Source organism: Culex quinquefasciatus, chromosome 1 (genome assembly GCF_015732765.1).
Source record: "Culex quinquefasciatus strain JHB chromosome 1, VPISU_Cqui_1.0_pri_paternal, whole genome shotgun sequence".
Lineage (NCBI taxonomy): Eukaryota > Metazoa > Arthropoda > Insecta > Diptera > Culicidae > Culex > Culex quinquefasciatus.
Genome location: NC_051861.1, coordinates 82,443,324 through 82,466,245, shown reverse-complemented (window position 1 = coordinate 82,466,245; position 22,922 = coordinate 82,443,324). Strand labels below are relative to the sequence as shown.

Genomic DNA, 22,922 nt, shown 5'->3' with positions numbered 1-22,922 from the left:
CTACGATACAATCAATATTTTCCCATAATTTTTAAGTCGTTTCATAAGGTACAAACAAAGAAATAATATTATGTCTATAAAACTTGCTTTTTATTATTTATTCTCTAAACTTTCCTTCTCAATTGAACTTAGATTTTCCGATAAGCTATGAACGGATTCATTAAAATTAATATCCAAAGATTTGCGCGTTATAGTTGAAATAGTTGGTACTGTACGCCTCAATGACCAACGTAATACGACGCTGGCCGATTCCTCCGGCGGTGATGTAGCCCCGTCCCTGGTTCGAGCTCTGGTTGACCACAACCTGGACGTACGTCACAACGGCCCCCGTTCCAGATCGGGGATAGTTCAGCGTCAGCGCCACATCCTGCAGGAGGACCAGGACTGTCCATTCGAGTCGGCTGCCACCAGTCGGTCTCCCGAGATCCGATTTCCCACGCTGTAGACAATCTGCTGGCGGGTACTTCTGGTGATGTCCAGTGGGACTAGCTCCAAGTCAGGATTGGCTGCTTTGAAGGCACCGATGTTCTGCACAATCTCAACATGGGCCTCGATCGCTGCGGGTTGCTCATCGGATGCGACCAGAGCCACAACAGTAGCCAGAATCAGTGCAACGAGCTTAACCATTTTGAGTAAGGTTATCACAGCTTTTTATCACTTGTTGGGAGGTTCTTTGAAGATTTTTGATGAAGGTTCAGTTGGTACTGAAGGGTCCAACGATGGACGTTGATTTTATATTCATTCTTAGTAGCCATCAAGTGGTAACTCCGTAAGTGGTCCAATGTGGATCCACTTGATCGATATCTAATCAGACGAAAAGTGTGCCAATAAATTCTTGGAAACCGGACGGAAATTAATGTTGACGTCTTGCATCCGTTGACGCCCACTAAGCCAAAGAAACGTCTGGAGAGGGCTGCAAACCAATCAATCAAGTTGATTGAATTAGTGGTCATCGAGGTGATTTACTAAATCGCGTTTCAAGTGTTTTTGATACTGATTATGAATGGATCAAGGACGGATTGCTATAATTTTGCTTGAGATAATAGAGTTGATGTCATACTCAAACAAAGAAACACTGTCGATGAAATTTGTGTTGATCGGAATCGAAGTAAATCATGAGTGAATAAAATTACAAATCAACCAACGATTGGTAACTCACTACTCACCAAATCCTTCCTGAACATCCAAAGTGGCACACATTTGACCAGCTAGCAATCAATTTGAATGTTGCGTGGTGTAAGAGCGAGAGAATGATTTGCGTGATTTATTCTAAATGATGTTTGCAACAAATTCAAACAGGACTGTTGAAAAATTGCGCATACACATCGTGGTAACCCTGTTAAACTGAATTCCGGCGGTCGTGCGATTCGAAGCGTTATCTCTCGATGTCGATTGTGTCCTGCCATTTTCGAGCGTTTGTCGAGCATTTGATCGAATGTCAAAGGTGACATCTGCAATTTGTGTTGGTACTAGTAGGCTACGCAATTTGATGACAAATCAGTTTTTTCCAAGTCCAAGTCCAGAAAAGTTTATGTTTCGTGAATTATAATCAGAATTAATTTTAAAACGATCCAATCAGCTCCAAATAGCACTAGAAGACGTTCTATTAAGCGATGGGCTCGATGTTTAAGTCCAGGGACTTTCCGGACTAGAAAAATGATCAAACCAAGCTAAACAATGTAAAAGGGCCGAAGCCAGAATTTAAAGAAATCGAAACCATAAATTTCTGCTTTGCCTTCCCGGTGCTTCGAACGCCTATGAAATATTTCAAGTGAAATGTTTCGCATTTTTGGTAAACTTATATTTTTATTGTATTAAATTGTGTTGGCATTAACTACAGCGTTCAAACAAACTTTAAATGAAAGTTGATGTTGGAATTCATCAAATAACACAGTTTTGACATTCATAATGCGAACTTATATCCAAATAATTGATAAAACAAGATGAAGTGTCCGGGTTTCAAAGCGTCCGGGAATTCGAATCATGACGTTACATTAGGAACGAGCAGGATAGACTCTTTGTTTACACTTCGGCTTCGGCCCTATTACAATGTTTTGCTAGAAATCAAAAAGGTATATTAAAATAACCTTTTTTGTTTCTCTTATTATTTGCTAATAAGAATCCTTTATATAGGTTTCAACTTTAGTCTCTAACAGCAAAGCTTTGACTGACTCATAGAATTTCCAATCCAACGATCAGTTGATTTGTGGCACCTCGGATGAAAATCGTTTCCTTGTACAGATTATATGGCGGGTAATTAATTATACAATAACAACAAATAAAAACATAAAAAGCTATGAAAAAATAGATTGTTTTAATTTAATCAACACAAAAATCCGAAACGTGGGCGTCCGACAATCGCAGGACATTCTAAATAACAAAGTCGCCCGAAAACGCTGCTGAAATTATTGAAAACTTCACTTCTTTTTATAAGATTTGAAGTTTTTATAAAAGATGGGTTAAATTGTTTAGTGAAACATAAAATTCATACTTTTCATCTTTTGTTATAAGATTTCATGTTTTGAATATAAGACATTTTAAGGTTGTGAAGAATTGAATATACCAAAGAAAGAAAATCTTTATGCGTTAAGTTACTTATTTTCAAAAAAATAACCCAATGTTATGAAGAAAAAACAACTGCTGGGGAAATTGAATATGTAATACTCAATAAAAAAAAACTAGAATAAAAAAATATAGTCGAATAGGTAATACTTTTTAAATAATCAACCTTGTATTATCTAGAAAGTTCGTCAACATTTGTGCTTAAATTTTCAGTAACTTTCCATCTAAATTTTAATTACTTTTCGTTTGTTTGAGTATCAGTGAAGTCAAGTGGATCCATATTGTACCACTTACGGAGGGAACCACTTGAAGTCTGGTAAAATGAATATAAAATCAACGTCCATCGGTGGGCCCTTCAGTACCAACTGAACCTCCATCAAAAATCTTCAAAGATTTTCCCAACAAGTGATAAAAAAGGCTGTGATAACCTTACTCAAAATGGCTAAGCTCGTTGCACTGATTCTGGCTACTGTTGTGGCTCTGGTCGCATCCGATGAGCAACCCGCAGCGATCGAGGCCCATGTTGAGATCGTGCAGAACATCGGCGCCTTCAAGGCAGCCAATCCGGACGTGGAGCTAGTCCCACTGGACATCACCAGAAGTACCCGCCAGCAGATTGTCTATAGTGTTGGAAACCGGATCTCGGGAGACCGACTGGTGGCAGCCGACTCGAATGGACAGTCCTGGTCCTCTCTGCAGGATGTGGCGCTGACGCTGAACTACCCCCGATCTGGAACGGGCGCCGTTGTGACGTACGTCCAGGTTGTGGTCAACCAGAGCTCGAACCAGGGACGGGGCTACATCACCGCCGGAGGAATCGGCCAGCGTCGTATTACGTTGGTCATTGAGGCGTACAGTACCAACTACTTCAACTACAACGCGCAGATTTATGGATATTAGGGGATGGTCAAGGAGTTGTGACTACTTTCAAATAGCAGCAATTATAAACAAATAAACATGCAATGTCTACCACCATACATTCTGGATCAGTGATTCATGACATCAACAAAAATCCCCTCACTCTCATAAATAAGTTGCAACTGGTCCCCACTATCGCTGGTGTTATCACTGAACGCTTAGTAGAGTCAAACTCAGGGATTGCAACAAGTCATACGCTTTATTTCTTCACTCATAGCTAATACCTCAATCCGTTCCAGTGTTGTACTGTCTACCGTAATCGGAAACTCTCTCCCTGCATGATCAGTACTGTTCCAGCAGTGTTCGAAAAATGTCCAATTTCATCCCAACCTTATTGCTTCTGGCCACTGCCGTGGTTACGCTGGCCACCGCCCAGCACACCATAACCCGGGGAGACTCGGACCAAACGAGCACCGCCGTCCGGATCGACCTGATTGACGACATCGAGGCGTTCCGGGCGGCCAACGCCAACCTCAAGGTCACCCCACTGGAGCGGATCAAGAGTAATGACGTCCGCCAGCAGATTATCTACGCCCAGGGCCAGAGAATTGCAGGTTAGAATCGACGACTTGTACGATTTAATTGTACCAATAAGTCAAACTTCCCGCAGGTGACAGCCTGGTTTCGACCAACTCGGAAAGCAAGCAGTGGCCCCGGCTGCAGGACGTGACGATGAACCTGAGCTATCCGGCTTCCGGAGTCGGTGCCGTCATCACGTACGTCCAGGTCATCGTGAACCAGAGCTCAAACAGTGGCAAGGGGTACGTCATTGCGGGCGGGATCGGGCAGCGGTTTATCCACCTGGTCATCGAGGCGCACAGTACTAGTTACTTTAGTTATAACTCGCAGATTTATGGATATTTTTGAATGATTTCTTCAAATAAAACTGTTATATTTCAATGAGCACGTATTGTATGATTGATTTCATTTAGGTATTTGTCCCTATTTTGGGCCTAGTACCTATATTGAGACTACCAAACTTAATTTGACGAAATTGTGCATTCCACCGTCAATTTGCAGGAAACTGCCATTATCTTCAGTTTGGTGGGCAAGAATAATTCACTATTTCCTTTTAAATAGGAAAAACGGAATAAACATATCACTCGTCAACTTTTTCGTGGAAAATTACTAGTTGCCCATTAGGTCCAAAATTGTCACAACTATTTTGACACCCAGGCACACCCGGCTTTCGTCACTTGACACATGAAGAGGGCCTTCCCACGAATCTCAAACCACCAGCAATATGGTGTTATTGACGGTTAGCATTATCCCGTTTCAAAAAAACAATCACTAAACTGCCACCAATCAATTATCGAGAAATTAAAAGTGAGAGTATGAAGGTTCCCATGGCATTTCGAAAGTTTAACTCCATGTTGCACGCACACTCTCACTTTTAATTGCTCGATATTCTTAATCAAAGTTACTTTCTTGATTTCGGAGACGATGGCTGTATTTACAGTCCATTTGACACTTCTATAAAATGTGACAGTGTGTGCGCGCCTTTCACATCTCAAAGTCCTTACTCGCGTAGAAGGGGTAATTAATCGGCTGCGCAACGAATATTTAATTTTGTTAAAAGCTCATAAATTAATAAAATAAATTATGCTCAGGCAGTTTATGCACGTAATTTAACAGTAACTGGTTAAATCAATAATTCTAATGATGATTTGTGGCTTGAAACCGCACAACGATTTAGCATGTTTGATGACCGTCCTTTTTGGGGCTCAACTGTACCAGTTGGGGCTGAACCGTATGTCAAAAAAATTCACCACGTGCTTCGGAATTTCAACCAATCAGAAGGTGGGTCGAAAATAAGCACATTGATGGTCGGATGCTAGGAGCAATAGACCCAAAATAATTATATGTAACTCGTTGCAAAACTTGATTTTGGCGGCTAAAATGGGGATGATGAAATATTTAGAATATGCATGTGGAAATTTAATAGGCAATCAACCATTCAAATTTGAATGCCTCATAACTCGAATAAGCTTTTGAATGTATAAAAGAAAATAAAAAACATGCTTTTTTATTGATGATTCGATTATCCAAATCCCATATGTACAAACCTTTGGATAATCAACTGAAATTTGTCTCTCTATGAACTATTTTAGGATTAATGCGTTGTTATAAATTCTAATAATTAAAACACATTATTGTTCACTCACCTCTCCATGAAATCCCGGATTATACGTCGCTCCACCGGCCATAAACAGCAACGCGTGACTTCCAAGGATGAAAAACATTGCCACCGACTTGATCCCGTTGATACAACCCAACCCATGGTCGTCCTTACTGTCCTGCACCAGCTTTCTCAGGTTCTCCACCACCGAAAAGACCTCAGAACACACCCAAACGTACTCTGCTTTTCCGAACCCGACCCGTACATCGATCGCACGTGGTAACACGTACTGGCCAGAACCATCAGCACGAAGAACATGATCACCGAAGCGTACACGACTTCCGCAGTTGAGGTCCTCCGTTTCCCGACTCCCGATGGCATCCCCGTTCCGGAATGGTCACCTCCCTCGACCCGGTGGTCATCTGTAGCAAGCGACCCACGTCCGATTCCGCACAGGATGCCGGAACGCAAACGCCCCAGTGGACGATGGTCGAATTCTCCGTGGACAGTTGGCGCGAGACTTGCGTCCGAAGGCGGTAACCCTCTAGCCGTACATCCGCCAAGCAGAACTGGCCAAAGCTGCCCACGCCCATGCACTGGTCAAAGTGTCCCAGCTGGAACACGTCACCCTGCTCGAGGCCGGACGTGGACTTGGCGGACGCGTCGAGCACTGGAAGATGAAAAAAGGAAAAGGATTTTGGTTTTAAAAAAATGCACTGTCTGTGCTCAAAGCATTTTCTAATGTTTTATTCATTAAAAAATGTTTTTCATCAGGAAACGATTTTTCAATCTGTTTGTCAGCACCTTGCACTACACCAGCGGTTCTCAACCTTTTCTCCATGTGGTACCCCTTTCAATTTTTCGGTGGCCAGAGGTACCCCCTCTGTATTTACCCAGTTTTATTTTTATTATAAAAAAATCGATTTTTTTTATCTTTTATCTAACTGACAATATCTGGACTACGAATCCAAGAACCAGGGCAGGGTAAGTTATAAAATCGTCTATTAGGTTCTAATTCCAATATATATATTGCCTTTCTACGCATAACTGTCCCGTGTCCCATTTTGGACGATTTTGAATTTTCAACAAGTTTAATTTGTTTTTTCAAAATTATAAGGTTTGGATTTTGCTCTGGGCGGAATGTTGTTAAATTTTGCTGGTGACCGTTTCCCCTTTCTGGACGTCGAGTTAAAGAACAACTATTATAGAAATCATAGAATATAAGCAAGCAAAATACCCTCTGTTTATTTGTCATTTAATTAATTGAAAGAAAAAGTTTTAAAGCAGATATCATTTATTGATAACAAAGATATAGTTGACAGTCAACAAACATAAAATACTAAAAGCAAAACAGTCCTTAACTAATGAGATCCTTGGCCCTGGATACTATTTGCAAGTGCTGCAAAATCGGGCACTATGTTTGACAGGTAAAGTCTAATATCTGAAGCTGCATTTAATCGATTGCGGTACTTATTTTTGATGTACGCGTAGGCTGAAAACGCACTTTCTACTAACTCCGTACTTGTGAATGGCAACAAAAATCTAATTGCTTTTGCGGAAAGCTTTTGATAATCAATCGGGAGTTCAGCCCAAAATTGTAACAATGGTTTCTCCTTCAATAGCCTTTTTGCTGCTGTATCTGTTGACAAATCTATCAACACCGCTTTATTAGGGACCTACATAGGGAAATGAAATGTTCTGGGAGAAATTTCAAACACCCAACGTCATTCAAATTTAAGGTTGAAAAACTTGTAGGGTAGGGTAGTCATCAATGAGACACTTTTGGTTTTCAACTTTCAACGATTTTTCTATTTTTTTCATCAGCATTTTTTAATGAGTTTTTAGTTGCATTATCTTTCTTATAATGTGTTCTAACATTGACCAAAATATAAGATCGATCTGACGTCTACAGCCAGAGTTATTCAACTGTCTCATTGTAGAAGCACTTGGCAGGAACAATGAGACAGCTGGGGAACAATGAGACACTCTACGAAAATCAACATTTTTCTTGCAAAACATCATGTTTTTGTATTGTTCCATTGCAGGTGACTTGCCTTGAACATTTTAGAGCAATTTTGCCAACATGAAATTTTTAATAACAAAAGTTACATAAAAAAGTATTAAAATTTTGTAAAATCCATGTATTAATACCAAATAACTTTGTATTTTTGGTTAAATGAAGTTTAAACTCTATAAATATGCCAAAAATCACTTTTAATTCATGTTTTGAAAGATTTCCATCGATTTTGGAAAGTTTATTGAAGAAAAATCAAAGTGTCTCATTGTTACCCATGGGCTGAAATGAGTGGGGAACAATGAGACAGCCCTGGATTCTGGGTATATTCTAAATTTTGGCCAAATCTAATTGTTGGGATATCAGGTCAGGTCAAAAGGGTACAACCCTGGCCAAAAATTATTATCACTTCTCACACTTTCCACACCATTCTGTTGGTCATCCAATTGCGACACAATTACACATCTTTGTACACTTGTAACAAACACACTAGTTGAGGGTCATACGATCTTACCACGACCTGTAGACTATCCAAATAGGAATCAGGAAAAGGAGACGGTAAAACATCGCACGAGCAGATCTCTGACGTGGGATCTTGCAAGGTTTGATCACAGATCAGTCCTACACGGTTCGCCGGACGGCACGGGCCTTAGGCCCACCGTCACGGCTGTAAATATTGTAAATTATAATAAATTGTAGTATGGAAATAAACGTCTTGTTTTACGGTACACTTCGTTTAAACCGCGAGTTCTTATTTCGGAAAACCACTTGGACGGCCAGATTTGGAGAAGCAGAGATTCCACCGGTGTCATTACCTGCCGGTTTCAGGGCTTCTACGGCTGGCCGGAGTCGCCACGGTGAACTTGGTTGGGGGTTCACTCTTCCTTCCCTCCACACGAGCTATCGAAAGGATCTACACCAAGCCCGAAGGACCAAGCCCCCCAACATTTGGTCCTTCGAACCGGATGCCTCGGAGGCATCGAGGGACCAGAAGGAAGGAGGACGTGCGCGACTTCATCGGATCGCCCTGTTTGGGACACCACAACACCATGGAGAAACTCGCGTACCCGGATCGGCTAGAACGGGACCTCCAGCAAGAACCAAGCTGGACCAAACGCCATTGTCGCGAGGACGTATCGTACATCCATTCAAGGAACCCTACAAATCCAAAGGTATTGTGAGGTGGTCACACAAAGGATCTGCCGCCATCGCAAATGATCGAGGTTGGCGCCATCCCCACGGCGTCATCTTACCTGGACCCTGGCAAAGGATCATCCCGTTTCCAACGGATTGGCACAATTCTGGAGAGTTTTTGCCGCTTATTCACATCGATCGCCAGGTCGGGAACAGGTACACCATCTCAATATTGCAAGCGGTTGTTGGAACCAACCGTAATCCATGAATGGACCGTCCCGGTTCATCCACCCTGAAGGCCGGTTGGTATACTGGCACTGGTTCTCGTTTCCCACGCCCACAATCCGGAACGATCGAGCTGATCGGAAGTCAGCACTGGATCTCAATGTAAACTACCCCAAGGATTCCCGTCGACTGGAAGTCGACACTTGTTGGTCACACCATCGACTGCATCTGAGTGCAATATCTGGATTTAGTTAGTGCATTCCACTCACCCACACTGTGCAACCCGAGGAAGGTCAACACAATCTACGCTGTACATTCCGGGCATCGGAGCTCGTCAGCTGGTTCGCGTTCAAGGAGGTTGGCTCCCATTCCCACCTAGAGGTGAAGGCCCGTACCAGGAAAACGGTGCACGATAAATTCAAGGCACGAATTTATTGGAAAAAGGTTAGTACCATTCCAATGCTACCCACGCAACCCGAAGGTGCTCCTTTCGTTTTCGTTCTTTCAGTCTACCTGTACAAGGATATCCACCGACCCAAACCGGAAACGACGTTTAAACGGAGTTGAACGTCGTGAGCGACAACGAAAGGCACAGGAGCGCAGCAATGTGAGTCGATCTATTTTCATCCGTTGGCAGCCAAAGATCGTCTCGAGGGCCACGAACTGTGACGATCAACCACGTGACCATTCGGAAATTGTGACAGCTGGCAGTGATCACTCGGGTTTGGCTGAGTTCGGTATGCTGTTGATTGATCGACAACCTCGATGACTGCGATCGTGCGCTCAACCGTGCACTGATGACAACGGATTGCCATTGAGGAAGCTGCGGTGACGTCATCGGGACGTCGCTAGCCAATAACAAACCACCAAGGACCCGGTACCCACCCACATGGATGACGTCATGAGATTCAGCTGATGAGGCAGTTGGATTTGGACTCGGCAAACGTTCGCCTCGAGAAAGCCAACACGACAACTACACAGAAAAAAAGTCATGAACTTCGTTGTGATGTCATCGACCACCACTACTAAGGTTACCAACGGAACGTGCGTGGTACGCACGCGACTTAGTGGACGATCGTTGATCTGGGCAAGATCAGCTCGTCATGACGTCATCAGCCACCGCCGAAGGATCGGCAAAGGACTTGGTTCGTAGATATTTGGCCGAAGACGAACTACCTACCCACGGGGCATGGGCTCCGGTTACAACCGCGTGAGGCTGCTGTGCTAGCGAAGGCACGGACGCAGTTGCAGTCGGCGAACTGCATTCTCCTCGACGACTACGGGCATGAAGAGGCAGCGCATCATCTGATTCCTTAAGGTAAACATAGCTACATGTATATGTCCGCCGAAGCCGGACATCGGACACTACACCTTTTCATGAAACTTCACCCTCTTCCATGACGCCACGTCGGTTTGTCCATTCACATCGTTCGGTGAGGACCATTGAACGCACCCGCTACGGATCATTACGGAGGTGACGGTGTCAGCCGTTACGGATCATCTACCTATGACGTCATCGTGTTTCGGGAGCAAACGCAACCGGCTCCAATCTTGGGCTATGTCGGTCTGGGACAGACGGCAATTTTCCTAGAGTACGGCTTCCGGTCGTAACTACTTTGGTTCAGTAAGCGGTTCCAACCTGGGTCGACGGAGCATTCTTAAGGGCAGCTGACGGATTGCTGCAACAGCCCGAGCCAAGTGACAACGAATATATCCACGGCATCAACCGACGTCGTTCTCCACATCTTCCGGTGACGTCAGAGGGGCGTCAAGGTAAACTCGGGTTTGCGTGTTGATTGAACCACCACTTCGGAACTCTGGCATCAATGGGATCGGGATGCCACCAACTACTACCACGGAGTTTACAGCATAAGCTAACCAACACCAACCAAGGACGTGCTGGGCATGCACGCGGCGTCGCTGGAGACGTCGATTACTCGGGCAGCACCACCGTGACGTAGGATGTCGCAAGCTGCAAAGAAGGAATCCTTTGTGACGATTAAGGTTTCGTCAATCAACCAACTCGACTGCTGGTGTGAAGTCACTGGGACTTAACAAATTTGGACTAACCCATTCAACCAAACCACATCGACACGGGACGTCACTGGGACGTTGCCGTACGGTTCAACCTGGGACGACAGTTGGAACACTGTCCGTCATACATCGGTTCTGGACTTCAGGTGTACAGGACGCACACCTCGGAGTAAACCATCCGGAGCAAGGGCTCCAATGAGGGACCACAGTTGGAACACTGTTGGTCACTAATCCAAAACCCCTCAAGTGTCATGGACGCACACTTCGAGGCCACCATCCGGAGCAAGGGCTCCACTCGGGGAATACAGTAGGCACACTGTTTTCCAAAATCCCACCCACGCCTTCAGAGTGTCAAGGACGCACACTTCTGAAACGACGGCAAACGGAACAGGGTTCCATGCCAGGTGACAGTTGGAACACTGTCTATCATCGAGGATCGCACACTACCAAAGGGTCATGGACGCACCCGAACAGCGATCACCATCCGGAGCAGGGCTCCATCCAAGGGAGGACAGTTGGAACACTGTCTTCAAACCCGGAGGCGGCGATTGGAACATCGCTGCGGACTCAAGGTAAACCATAACCAGGACCAGAACCAAGAGGAAACCCAAACCAAGATCGGCGGTAGGAACACCGTCGGCGAGCCAAGGAAGAATTGGGACGTCGAAGTACCAGGGCATCATACTTCGAAGCACACACACCAAACGAGAGGCAATGCAATACACACACAGGAAAGGTTGATCGGTAGTAGACACATTTGCTGGTATTAGGGCATTAGGGCAGTTCACCACTGCAAGAAGAACAAACCAATCAAGACCAACCAGGATTTTTCAGAAATGGTTATTTCAGGGCGGGGAGAATGTTGGGATATCAGGTCAGGTCAAAAGGGTACAACCCTGGCCAAAAATTATTATCACTTCTCACACTTTCCACACCATTCTGTTGGTCATCCAATTGCGACACAATTACACATCTTTGTACACTTGTAACAAACACACTAGTTGAGGGTCATACGATCTTACCACGACCTGTAGACTATCCAAATAGGAATCAGGAAAAGGAGACGGTAAAACATCGCACGAGCAGATCTCTGACGTGGGATCTTGCAAGGTTTGATCACAGATCAGTCCTACACGGTTCGCCGGACGGCACGGGCCTTAGGCCCACCGTCACGGCTGTAAATATTGTAAATTATAATAAATTGTAGTATGGAAATAAACGTCTTGTTTTACGGTACACTTCGTTTAAACCGCGAGTTCTTATTTCGGAAAACCACTTGACGGCCAGATTTGGAGAAGCAGAGATTCCACCGGTGTCATTACCTGCCGGTTTCAGGGCTTCTACGGCTGGCCGGAGTCGCCACGGTGAACTTGGTTGGGGGTTCACTCTTCCTTCCCTCCACACGAGCTATCGAAAGGATCTACACCAAGCCCGAAGGACCAAGCCCCCCAACACTAATGAAAGGACATTGTAGCCCAACTTAATCCCTATGGAACGTCGAAAGAAATTTGAAGAAATATTAGTTTTGGTGTAAATGGCAGCCTACGAGCGAAAAAATATTTTTTGTCCATAATTTACTTTTACACTCCAGAATCAAACATTTATGAATAACTTTTCAAGGGAGCGTCCATAACCAAAGCCACTATTATGACAGACGTGTATCCAGTAGACACACCTTTCCCCCAAATATGAGCCTGATTGGTTGAAACTACGACTTGTGAGAGCCATTTTATCATTGTTCCCCGTGTCTCATTGATGACTACTCTACCCTAGTTTTTTTTTCGTGCTTGCACTTTTCATGTATTAAACAAGCACAAACATAACAAAAACTACCAGATTATTATCAACAACAGTTTTACAATACTTGTGATTGTTATAAGTCTCGTTTTTTGCCAAATTTATTTTAAATTGATTCCAACCTTGTTCTATCATGATCTTGTTGCTCGATTGGAACCCCGATTTGACAGTTCGATTGGAACCCTGAGAGTGACATTTCGCCTCTCCATATAGGCTCTCTACGCTTTATCGCTAATGTCTAAATCTGCGTATTCGAAATGTTGCTCTTCGAACGGATTATCTACGGTAATCTAAATCGAAGTGAAAGATTCATTCGAGAAACAGCATTACACTTTTTTCAGTTCACTTTTACACACTTTCATTGGATTTTCTAGTTCAAGTATGGATAACACGAAAGTGTGTAATCCATTACACGAAAGTGTGTAATCATACTTGAACTGAAAAATCCTATACAAGTGTGTAAAAGTGAACTGAACTGTGTGTAATGTTGATTACCAGTGTAAGAAAATTTTAAAAAATATGAAAAATAAACTCCATATTGCATGATTTTTTGTTTACGTGTAATAAACTGGCAGATCAAGACCAGAGTTTTATTCTGCGGTTAGAAAGAGAAAACAACATTTTTTTTAATCGAGATGTAAACAGCTAACAAGCGAAAGAGGCGCGAAGCATTGCGGGATAGCGTTTTTTCATGGCCTGTTCAGCCGAAGCCGCCATTACAGGTAACTATTTTCGGTACCCCCTGAGAGCTGTTGTGGTACCCCCAGGGGTACATGTACCCCAGGTTGAGAACCGCTGCACTACACAGTAAAAAAATCCGTGTAAAATCGCATGTCAAAGCATGCACATCACCTTTGTGAGAAAAAGCAATAATATTGTATGAGAAAACGTGTACACGAAAAGCATGTACACAAGAAAAAAAAAGATTTCACACACCCCAAAAAAAACACCAATTCGGTGAGAATCATCTCCTGATTACCAAGTCCGCGCCCCAACCCTCTCGGCTATCTCGCCGCTATGAAATTGTCTGGATCAACACCGATACATACAGCTACACCGTATTACAGTAAATGCAGTATACGGCGTATGAGAAACCCATTGTTACATTGACGTTGAACCAACTTTAATAAGACGATGAGGTAGCCGAAATGGTTGGGGCGCGGACTTGGTAATCTGGAGATGACTCTCACAAGACTGATGTTATTATTGGAGTGTGCGAAATCTTTTATTTTTTCTTGCGTACATGCTTTTTGTGTACACGTTTTATCATACAATAGTACATGCTTTTTCTCACGAAGGTGATGTGCATGCTTTTTCTCACGAAGGTGATGTGCATGCTTTTGCATGTGATTTTACCATCGGATTTTTTGCTGTGTATTACTAAACAGAAGATATTTGATTAATCATGGATATCACGAATAGTCTGAAATAAGTTCATTAACAAAACCAGAAAAGCTTACTAGAATTTAAAAATGGTAAAAAAAACACTTAAATTCTTCAATTTATGCGTTGACAAGCAATTAACTTCAAACTTAACAGTTCAATCAAATTTCAAAAACTAAGCCTGATATGGTACAAAAACTGCGCAGCCGCGTGGATGATCGGTCAAACAAATTCTCCCCGCGGGTGGTGCCGTGAGACAACCGGTGAATGCCAAATCAGGCGGCGAACTCATCACAAGTGAGCGGCTAAACGGTTTGATTTGGTGATTTGTACGCCACTCGATTGAAATGCCAAAGACGTATAAATCGAGTCGAGTCAATTGTTGAAGCAAAACGTCGCAGTTGTAACGTCTTGGCACACACTCGATTCGTTTTGTTTAGTTCAGATAAAATTTTCTGAGTTAAGCCAACATTCATAAAATGAAGTTATATTGCTGATACTGAAGATAAGTTTAAAAAGCTGATACTATTGTACATAACAATGAAGCATGGCGCCTTAGGCGACCTTAGATGGCGATGGCGCCTCAGGCGACCACAAAAAATGTTGATTTTTTTAATAATTATCATAAATATGGTATTTTTAAATTCGACTCTAACTAAAATTTTTTTATTTTACCACCTGCTGCACAAAATACAATTTTTAACTAATTTTTATGGTGAAAATTCATTTGAAAGAGAACTATTGAAGGAGTTTAACTTATCACACTTAGTTTTGTTTCAAATCCAGAGCGTTTGGTAAACGGTATGTCCACGCATCCTCCCTTTCCTGTTGATTCTGTGAAATGTGATCCGTTCACAGAATCTGTCTCTGCGGTTGATGCGACGCAGTAGGCCTGGCCGCTATAACATTTTCGGGGTTTCTCGAGTGTACTGCAATTATTTATATTGAACTAAAAGTACTTGGGGCGTAATCTATCCTCTATTTCTTCCAGGATTCTTTCTTCGAACTGGCTGCGCTTTTGCTCGATTAGATTAGATTACACTTAGCTTTGTTTCAAAAGTTTATTTTTTTCTGGTTGTGGTCGCTTTTACAATAAATTAAATATTCTGTAAATTTTAAATAAATTGTAAATAAATTAAATATTACATTTTTTTACTCTGTTTTTTAGTTTAAAAAAGCCAATAGGACAAGGAAAATAATTAAAAAGAGAGCAACATTTTTCGCTCAAAATGTGTCCATAGAAGACAATGGAACTAAACGGAGAACATATCCAACTATTGACAACGTATATCGTTGCTACAGGAAGATTGTTATGACATTTTGCAATGTTGACTTTGCAGACGTTCTAAGAATATCCTCTTTTTTTACATGAGTAAAAAGGCGCGTCGTCGCAGTAGGTCTGCGCTTTCGAGCTATGTCGTGGCATACTGCTTTAACGAATGAACCAAAATATTTGGCAATTTTGACATGCCCCCTTCCTCGATGCATTATGAATTCCAATCAGAGGACAGAAGCCAAGCTTGTTGTTATTTTTGAGGAAGTTTTATTATATTAAAACCATAAGAACGAACAAAAAAGGCGCTGTTTGCTCGTCAATTTGAAGAGTTATTTTATCAACTATAGTTGTTTATAGAACTACACGCTAGATTACATGTCTATTTTATCTTAAAATATAAAATAAAAATGATAAATTAATTCAAAATAGTTTAATTTCATTTGTAGCTTGATTTGGGAAACTAATTAGAAGAAATCGTTAAAAAAAATGCAAGTCAAATCGTTTTCCACTAGTTGTAAAAGCTCAGCAGGTTAATCATTCAAGCTGTTTAGAACCATATCCCAGCTGGTCATCTGTGCGCACGTAATAATGATAGCATCGTGAAATTACCGGGGCCTCGCGAGGTAATCAAGTCGCACATATATGAATTAATTAACTTTTTCAAAGCGATCTCCCCCCCAGTTGACACCGTGTAACGTTAAACCAGGCGAACTTGCACCGGTTGTTGAATACGTAAGTGAATAGTAAAGAAAGAAAAAAAATGTTGGTTGAAAAAATGTGGTCGTTTTCGTTCTGATCGAAGCTGAAAGATGATCATCAATTAAGGTGATCGTCTTACGTCACGTTTAGTGGGATGGATCATGTTAGATAAGGCTTTAATTACGGGACAAAATGGTAGAATCTTTAGCAGAGATCAGCAGCAACGATGGAGGATTTCAAAAGAGTTTCACAAATCACTCACTGAACCAGCATGAAGTTTACAGTTAAGAAGTGAAATTCATAAAAAAATTGAAGCAAAGATATAATTTAGACCCTATACACTCAAACCCCGCTGGTTTGACACCAAATTTTGTCAAACGAACGGGATCACTTTTTAGTTTATACACCCCTTTTACACACACTACCCAACGTTTGTTTTGATAGTGTTCGTAAGCGCAGTGTAAAAAGTGACAGTTCGTCACTTTTTAATTTGACTTTGCCCAAACCAACGGGGTACAAACTAAAAAAGTGTAAAACGAAAAAGTGACCAACCACCGGGGGTTTAGTGTATAAATGCGAAGATGACTCAAACCATCATATGTGGACTATGTTACGTTTTGAAATAAATGTTCTTTTCTATTATTAATATCGAATGTTCTGGGAAAGATAAAAAAAATCAATTACCATATCATGTTAGCTGCTCTCACTTGAAGTACTACAGACCAACACAACAAAAGCGAAGTTATCAAATTTCAAGTGACTGAATCGGACGTATCATTTGTACCTTCTTCACGATTTGGTTCTTTTCTGCCGATCAAAAAAAAAATATTCCGAATGAACCAGCCAAACTTTCTGGGTAAACTAAATCTGCAACTATGCATGACTCGGCAAAATTTCAAGTATTATTAAAGTCAGATTGGCACCAAATTCGTCGTATACCTTCAATTATGATTTGATACCTTTCGCGGAATTGGAACTCAATATTTCGTTTTGTTTTCCTTTACTTTTGAGAGCGCTCCACTTGAGTTTATCGAATATTCTAGAGATGAATTGCAAAAGAAACCTCAAGATGTGAGAAACAATTATTTGTAAACATACTTTGAGAGTTATCTTTGACAAGGTCAAACAATTAAATAGTTAGATTGAATGATAATTAAACAACATATTTTTGTTTGATGCCTATAAACAGTGTAGAAAACTGTCCTACTTACTTAAAGTCTATAAGTTATAGATTAATCTTATCGAGAAATTAAAAGTGAGAGTGTGTGCGTGCAATATGGAGTTGAACTTTTCAAAGTGCCATGGTAATCTTCACATTAACTTCACAGAAACTTTAACTCCATGTTGCACACATTCTCACATTTAATTTCTCGATAGGCCTGTACGTAACCGGTCTGTGAATAATGAGGTTGATTAATTGACACATTCCGGCAAATCATCCATTGAGTGTCGTAACAGTACAGCCAGTCATTTATTTATAAATGACTTCAATCACTTCAGCATATAAGTGGTAAATTTATTCAAAGTGAAAATCTCAATTTGGTTTGTTTAAATCTGCAGCCAACAACTCGCTATCTTTGGTCCGGTACTAAAAATTGCCAAGCTGCAAGCTGAGAAAAAACACTAGGCAAATTCATTACAACTGGAAGGTTACGAATTTCAAAAAGTACCGTAAACTGGGGTCAATCGGGACACATGGGGCGAATTGGGACAGCAGTTTTAACCATGTTGGAGCACAATATTTTGATTTTTCTGGTTGGTTTCGGTTAGAACAGACTCAAACCAACAAAATGTGTCCATCCATTTCCAAATTTAAAAGCTTTAAGTGCTCTAAACACTGCTGTCCCTATTCAGACTGTAGTCCCGATTCACCCCAGATTACGGTACTAACTTTTTGTGAATGTCATGATACTTTGTTGACTGTTGCAGTTAGAGAATGTTATCCATTAGTGGACCCCTTTCCTGTAGTGGATCCTCTGAATGCGTTTTGATGAAAAATTCTATAAAATCACAATTTCAAGCGTGTCATCATCATCATCATTAAAAACAATGTTGTCTGACACTTAATTGTTATTTTATCCAAAATTGGTGATTGTTTGAGTGATTATTATCATTCAGGAACCAGGAACTGCTCAATTTCGAGCAAAATTAAAGGGGTTCAATATAGAGCAACGAAAATCATAACTATTCCAAAAGTGGACCCCTATTAATCTAACCTACACAAATGAAAAAAAATGTATTCGAGCAATGGTTTTTCTTTACCTTACAATAAATGCTTATTTTGATCAAATTGATTGCATATTTTTTCAAACATAAGTATAAAAATAACTATTTCTGTGATAATAGTACCAAAGTTGCTGAAACCGTATGAATTTACAATGAATCAAAACTATATTTCATTGTACTTAACTCAAACATCATAACTGAGATAAAAATGATTGTAGTATTTTATTTTTTTTTTTTTTTTTTTTTTTTGGGAGGGTGATCCAGCCGCACATCGTTGATGTCGAAACCTCTAAACTGGGCCCTCGTCCTGTCACGTCCGTCAGTAGTCTTGTCGTACATTACAACTAGAACCAGATCTGCCAATGAATTAGTACACTTCGACCAAATAAACACTGACGCTGTATGGATCTGACTCTAGAATAAATGCACAATTGTGTGTTATTCATAAGTCCAAAATGTTCAATTATTCATATAAGTCCAAATATTCATTTGCGGATAACTACCTAACTTGAATTGAATACAAGATTTAAAGCAACCTATCCGAAAGCTACTCTTATCTCAAATCCCCGACATTTTAATTATTAACCAAAAAACGTTTCTTTTAAAACCTGTCTGGCTTCTTTTTTTAAAAAAAAAAAAAAAAAAAAAAAAAAAAAAAAACAGTTAATATTTTACAACTCGTGAATTGAAAAAGAGACGACCATTTGTTCGTCAGAATTCCAGTAGATCCTCGATTCGCAACAATGGTCGATACAATCATAATCCGACAACCGTTAGTTCAACAGATCAACGAATTTAGTCCGATATCATTTCACTATTGATTGATCGAGACTCTATGAAAATGTTGACAAATTAGAATCGTTTTTATGCTACTTGAATGAAAATCACCGATTCTGATAGAATTACTAAATTCACTGTTACTAATTTTGTCCCTAAATAACTAAAGGCAAAGTATAAAAAGTTGATATTTGTAGTTAAAATCCAAAATTCAACCAACACTATTTTTTTAAACCCACATCCTAACCTGACACCCACATTAAGATAGGGAAAAATCACATATGTAGCGGTTCATTGTACAAATGTGATATTTCCACTATCAGAGAACCTCCTTGTCTCGATGACAGCTTACCGGCCATCGATTAAGCCCTGAGACTACGCCAAAGTGGGTTCTCGCAGCATGAAGTGGTGTCCATGTGTAAAATGGAAGCTTCAGCAATATACTGAACACTTCGATTTTAATTCCACATCGAATCAAATCATACTCTTTGCCAAACAAGCATCAAACCTATGACACTCATTATGACAAAGCCCAGGGAAAAATGATTGTAGTATTTTATAAAAATAAAACAATAACAAAACATTTCTTGAAAATGAAAGTGGTTTTATCAGCAACTGTAAACAAATCAATTGTTTTGTTTTGGTGAACTTATAACTAATTGATATGGAAAAATTAACATCAAACATTCTTTTATCATTAATTAATTCCATTTGAAAAGAACTAAACCAAAAAATAAGTTGCGTCCAGCAAAAAAACTTTATTTTCAATTGCTAATTTTCTGCATAAAAGATGAAAAAATAGTCAGATTTATTCAAAAGACTTCAGATTTCATGGTTCTGTACAGTTCGTTATGAAATAGTGCTTAAAATAGTGATAACTTGCGAAAAATGCTCGTCGGCTCTACTAGGGTGTACACTATTGGTTAAAATACCCTAGAACTCAACAACACAATTCTACCGCGAACTGTTTGACAATTCCCACGCACGTCCCGTCTGTTCCGAAGCCCATTCCCACCTATTGACAATGTGACGTATTTACCCAGAGATGACGCGAGGCTGCGATTTCTTTGTCGCTGTGTCTGAGAAAGCTACACTAAATGTTAAGTAAATTAAACGCAGTGCTAACCATGTGTGTATATACAATATTGTTCAATTGCTTTGTTTGTGTGACATTTGGGAAAAGTTCTGCGAAAAGTGGTTAGTGTACAGTAAACAATGTGTAATAAGAACTCATCAAAACGATAATATTATTCCACAGACAATCAGACATGAACTAATGTGTCATTTCACGTTACCAGTTTCAGACTTTCTACGTTTAACATCACACCCTAATCTACCCAGGTTTTTTTTTAATTTAAATCCTCAAAGCACATGATCAATCTTTTTAATCAACATTTGCAACCCTACTCAGAACCTGTCACTCCCATTATTAGCCCCAGCATGCCAACATTAGAAGGCATTTAAAACGTATACTAACTACTAATAGAGGCAGGCGGCGAACTGCTTGTCCGTAAGGCAAACCAGCAGACGTCGCTGCCAAGAGTCGCGATTTTGTTCCATTAGTAGCTCGGAGGAGGCGCCGATCTAGTGATCTTGGCGGACGCTGGAAGGCTTTCCAGAGGCTGCGAAGTCTGTACACACTAAATTCACTAAACAAAAGTTGCAAATTTCGGGCAAAGTTTCCGGAAGTGCCACAAATTACAAATACAACTAAAAATACAGCCGTTTTGCCCCTAAGTTCGCACACCAAAAGTAACTCCCAAAGTTCAAGTTCAACCGTTACGTCACATTGCAAATTTCTCACCGCCCAGGGTTTCTGTAGAAAATAATCACCATCAATGGGTCAGTGGTCGTTGCGCGCCGGGTTTAATCTTTGTTAATTAATTCAATGCAGTCCGCCTTGTTTGACTCGGCGGACATAAACAGTGTGACAAGGTGCGAAAACCTTCGGCGGCGATGGTCGAGGTGTGCGGACTCTCCCCTTTTTCCTCCCGATGACTTTCACTGGTTGTAAGGTTAACTTTAGGAGTGCGCTAGCTTCAAAATGAGTAGCTGCGAAAATTATGCAAATTTTGGCAAAATATATGCTGAAAAAGACATAACTGAGATGGATTCCGCTTGGAAACAAGGGTAAAACAAACCGTTTTAAAACCAGAGACTGACTAAATCTTTGAAAAAAGGCCGTGCAAAAAATATTACAAGATGGCAATAAACATTTCGCTCGGAAGTCGCGTGTTTTGGTGCTTCTTTCAATTGTCCTTACAAAGTGCGAAGTACACGTACGCGACTCTGGCAATGGGTTAAAAATAACAGCACTTGAATCGTAAAGCATAACTTTTCGACACTGTTTTCAATTTATAGTTGACCACATACTCGGGCGCTAAACTAAAGCCAGGAAACAAACATTTCACATAGACAATCCTGTTTCCAGAGTATTCTCCCAAATTTAAGTACATTTCCAGTCCAGTCCAGTCACTCCTGAGATATTATAACCAAGATTTTGTATGGATTTGATACAACAGATTAAAGGGATGCTGAAAAAAAATTAAAAGTAAATCATCCACAGCAATACTAAAACATTGTTTTTTTTTGTAAAATATCATATTTGTCATTTCTGAAGTCAGTCCGGAGATATTATAACAAAGGTTTTGTATGGATTTGATGAACAAAAAAAAGGAGATTAATCAAACATTCCTTTAAAAAAAATGCTTCAGCAGCATTAACATATCTTTAACATATCTTCTATCTATAATTTATATAAAAAAATTCGATGGTTTTGTTCGAATGCGAATCAGTTGAACACGGAACGTTGGAACGAGAATGGGAACATTTACGTAAACTCAAATTTTGATCACAAGAGGCTGTACCATCAAACAAGCTAGGTATAGGGTAGAGTAGTCATCAATGAGACACGGGGAACAATGATAAAATGGCTCTCATAAGTCGTAGTTTCAACCAATCAGGCTCATATTTGGGGGAAAGGTGTGTCTACTGGATACAAGTCTGCCATATAAGTGGCTTTGGTTATGGACGCTTGAAACGTAACTCATAAATGTTTGATTCTGGGGTGTAAAAGTAAATCATGGACAAAACAAACTTTTTCGCTCGTAGGCTGCCATTTACACCAAAACTAATATTTCTTCAAATGTCTTTCGACGTTCCATAGGGACATTGGGCTACAATGTCCTTTCATTAGATTTGGCCAAAATTTAGAATACACCCAGAATCCAGGACTGTCTCATTGTTCCCCACTCGTTTCAGCCCATGGGTAACAATGAGACACTTTGATTTTTCTTCAATAAACTTTTCAAAATCGATGGAAATCTTTCAAAACATGAATTAAAAGTGATTTTTGGCATATTTATAGAGTTTAAACTTCATTTAACCAAAAATACTAAGTTATTTGGTATAAATATATGGATTTTACAAAATTTAAATACTTTTTAGTGTAACTTTTGTTATAAAAAGTTTCATGTATGCAAAATTGCTCTAAAATGTTCAAGGCAAGTCACCTGCAATGGAACAATACAAAAACATGATGTTTTGCTAGAAAAATGTTGATTTTCGTAGAGTGTCTCATTGTTTCCCAGCTGTCTCATTGTTCCTGCCAAGTGCGTCTACAATGAGACAGTTGAATAACTCTGGCTGTAGATGTCGGATCGATCTCATATTTTGGTCAATGATAGAACACATTAAAAGAAAGATAATGCAATTAAAAGCTCATTCAAATATGCTGATGAAATAAATAGAAAAATCGT

General features: G+C 40.5%; 3 protein-coding genes and 1 pseudogene across 3 annotated transcripts in view; 2 read left to right on the top strand and 2 right to left on the bottom strand.

Annotated features, from left to right (window-relative positions):
* Positions 1-22,922, bottom strand: part of LOC6052743 — an 85,812-nt gene that overhangs the window by 45,488 nt on the left and 17,402 nt on the right. The window contains 3 exon segments of the mRNA XM_038265632.1: positions 5,646-5,815; positions 5,818-5,962; positions 5,965-6,269. Of these exon segments, the coding sequence (XP_038121560.1) occupies positions 5,646-5,815; positions 5,818-5,962; positions 5,965-6,269 (620 nt within the window).
* Positions 67-706, bottom strand: LOC119765406 (annotated as a pseudogene).
* Positions 2,943-3,539, top strand: LOC6052738. Its single transcript, XM_001868927.2, has one exon. The coding sequence runs from the start codon at positions 3,001-3,003 to the stop codon at positions 3,460-3,462; it is 462 nt and encodes a 153-aa protein (XP_001868962.2). The 5' UTR covers positions 2,943-3,000; the 3' UTR covers positions 3,463-3,539.
* Positions 3,759-4,389, top strand: LOC6052739. Its single transcript, XM_001868928.2, has 2 exons — positions 3,759-4,034; positions 4,091-4,389. The coding sequence occupies exons 1-2, from the start codon at positions 3,791-3,793 to the stop codon at positions 4,345-4,347; spliced, it is 501 nt and encodes a 166-aa protein (XP_001868963.1). The 5' UTR covers positions 3,759-3,790; the 3' UTR covers positions 4,348-4,389.

What these genes read in the sequence shown, in the direction of transcription:
- LOC6052738 (XM_001868927.2), top strand. Translation starts at nt 3,001, where the DNA reads ATGGCTAAGCTCGTTGCACTGATTCTGGCTACTGTTGTGGCTCTGGTC.
- LOC6052739 (XM_001868928.2), top strand. Translation starts at nt 3,791, where the DNA reads ATGTCCAATTTCATCCCAACCTTATTGCTTCTGGCCACTGCCGTGGTT. An exon ending in CCAGGGCCAGAGAATTGCAG is followed by an intron (nt 4,035 to 4,090) that starts GTTAGAATCGAC and finishes AACTTCCCGCAG; the next exon opens with GTGACAGCCTGGTTTCGACC.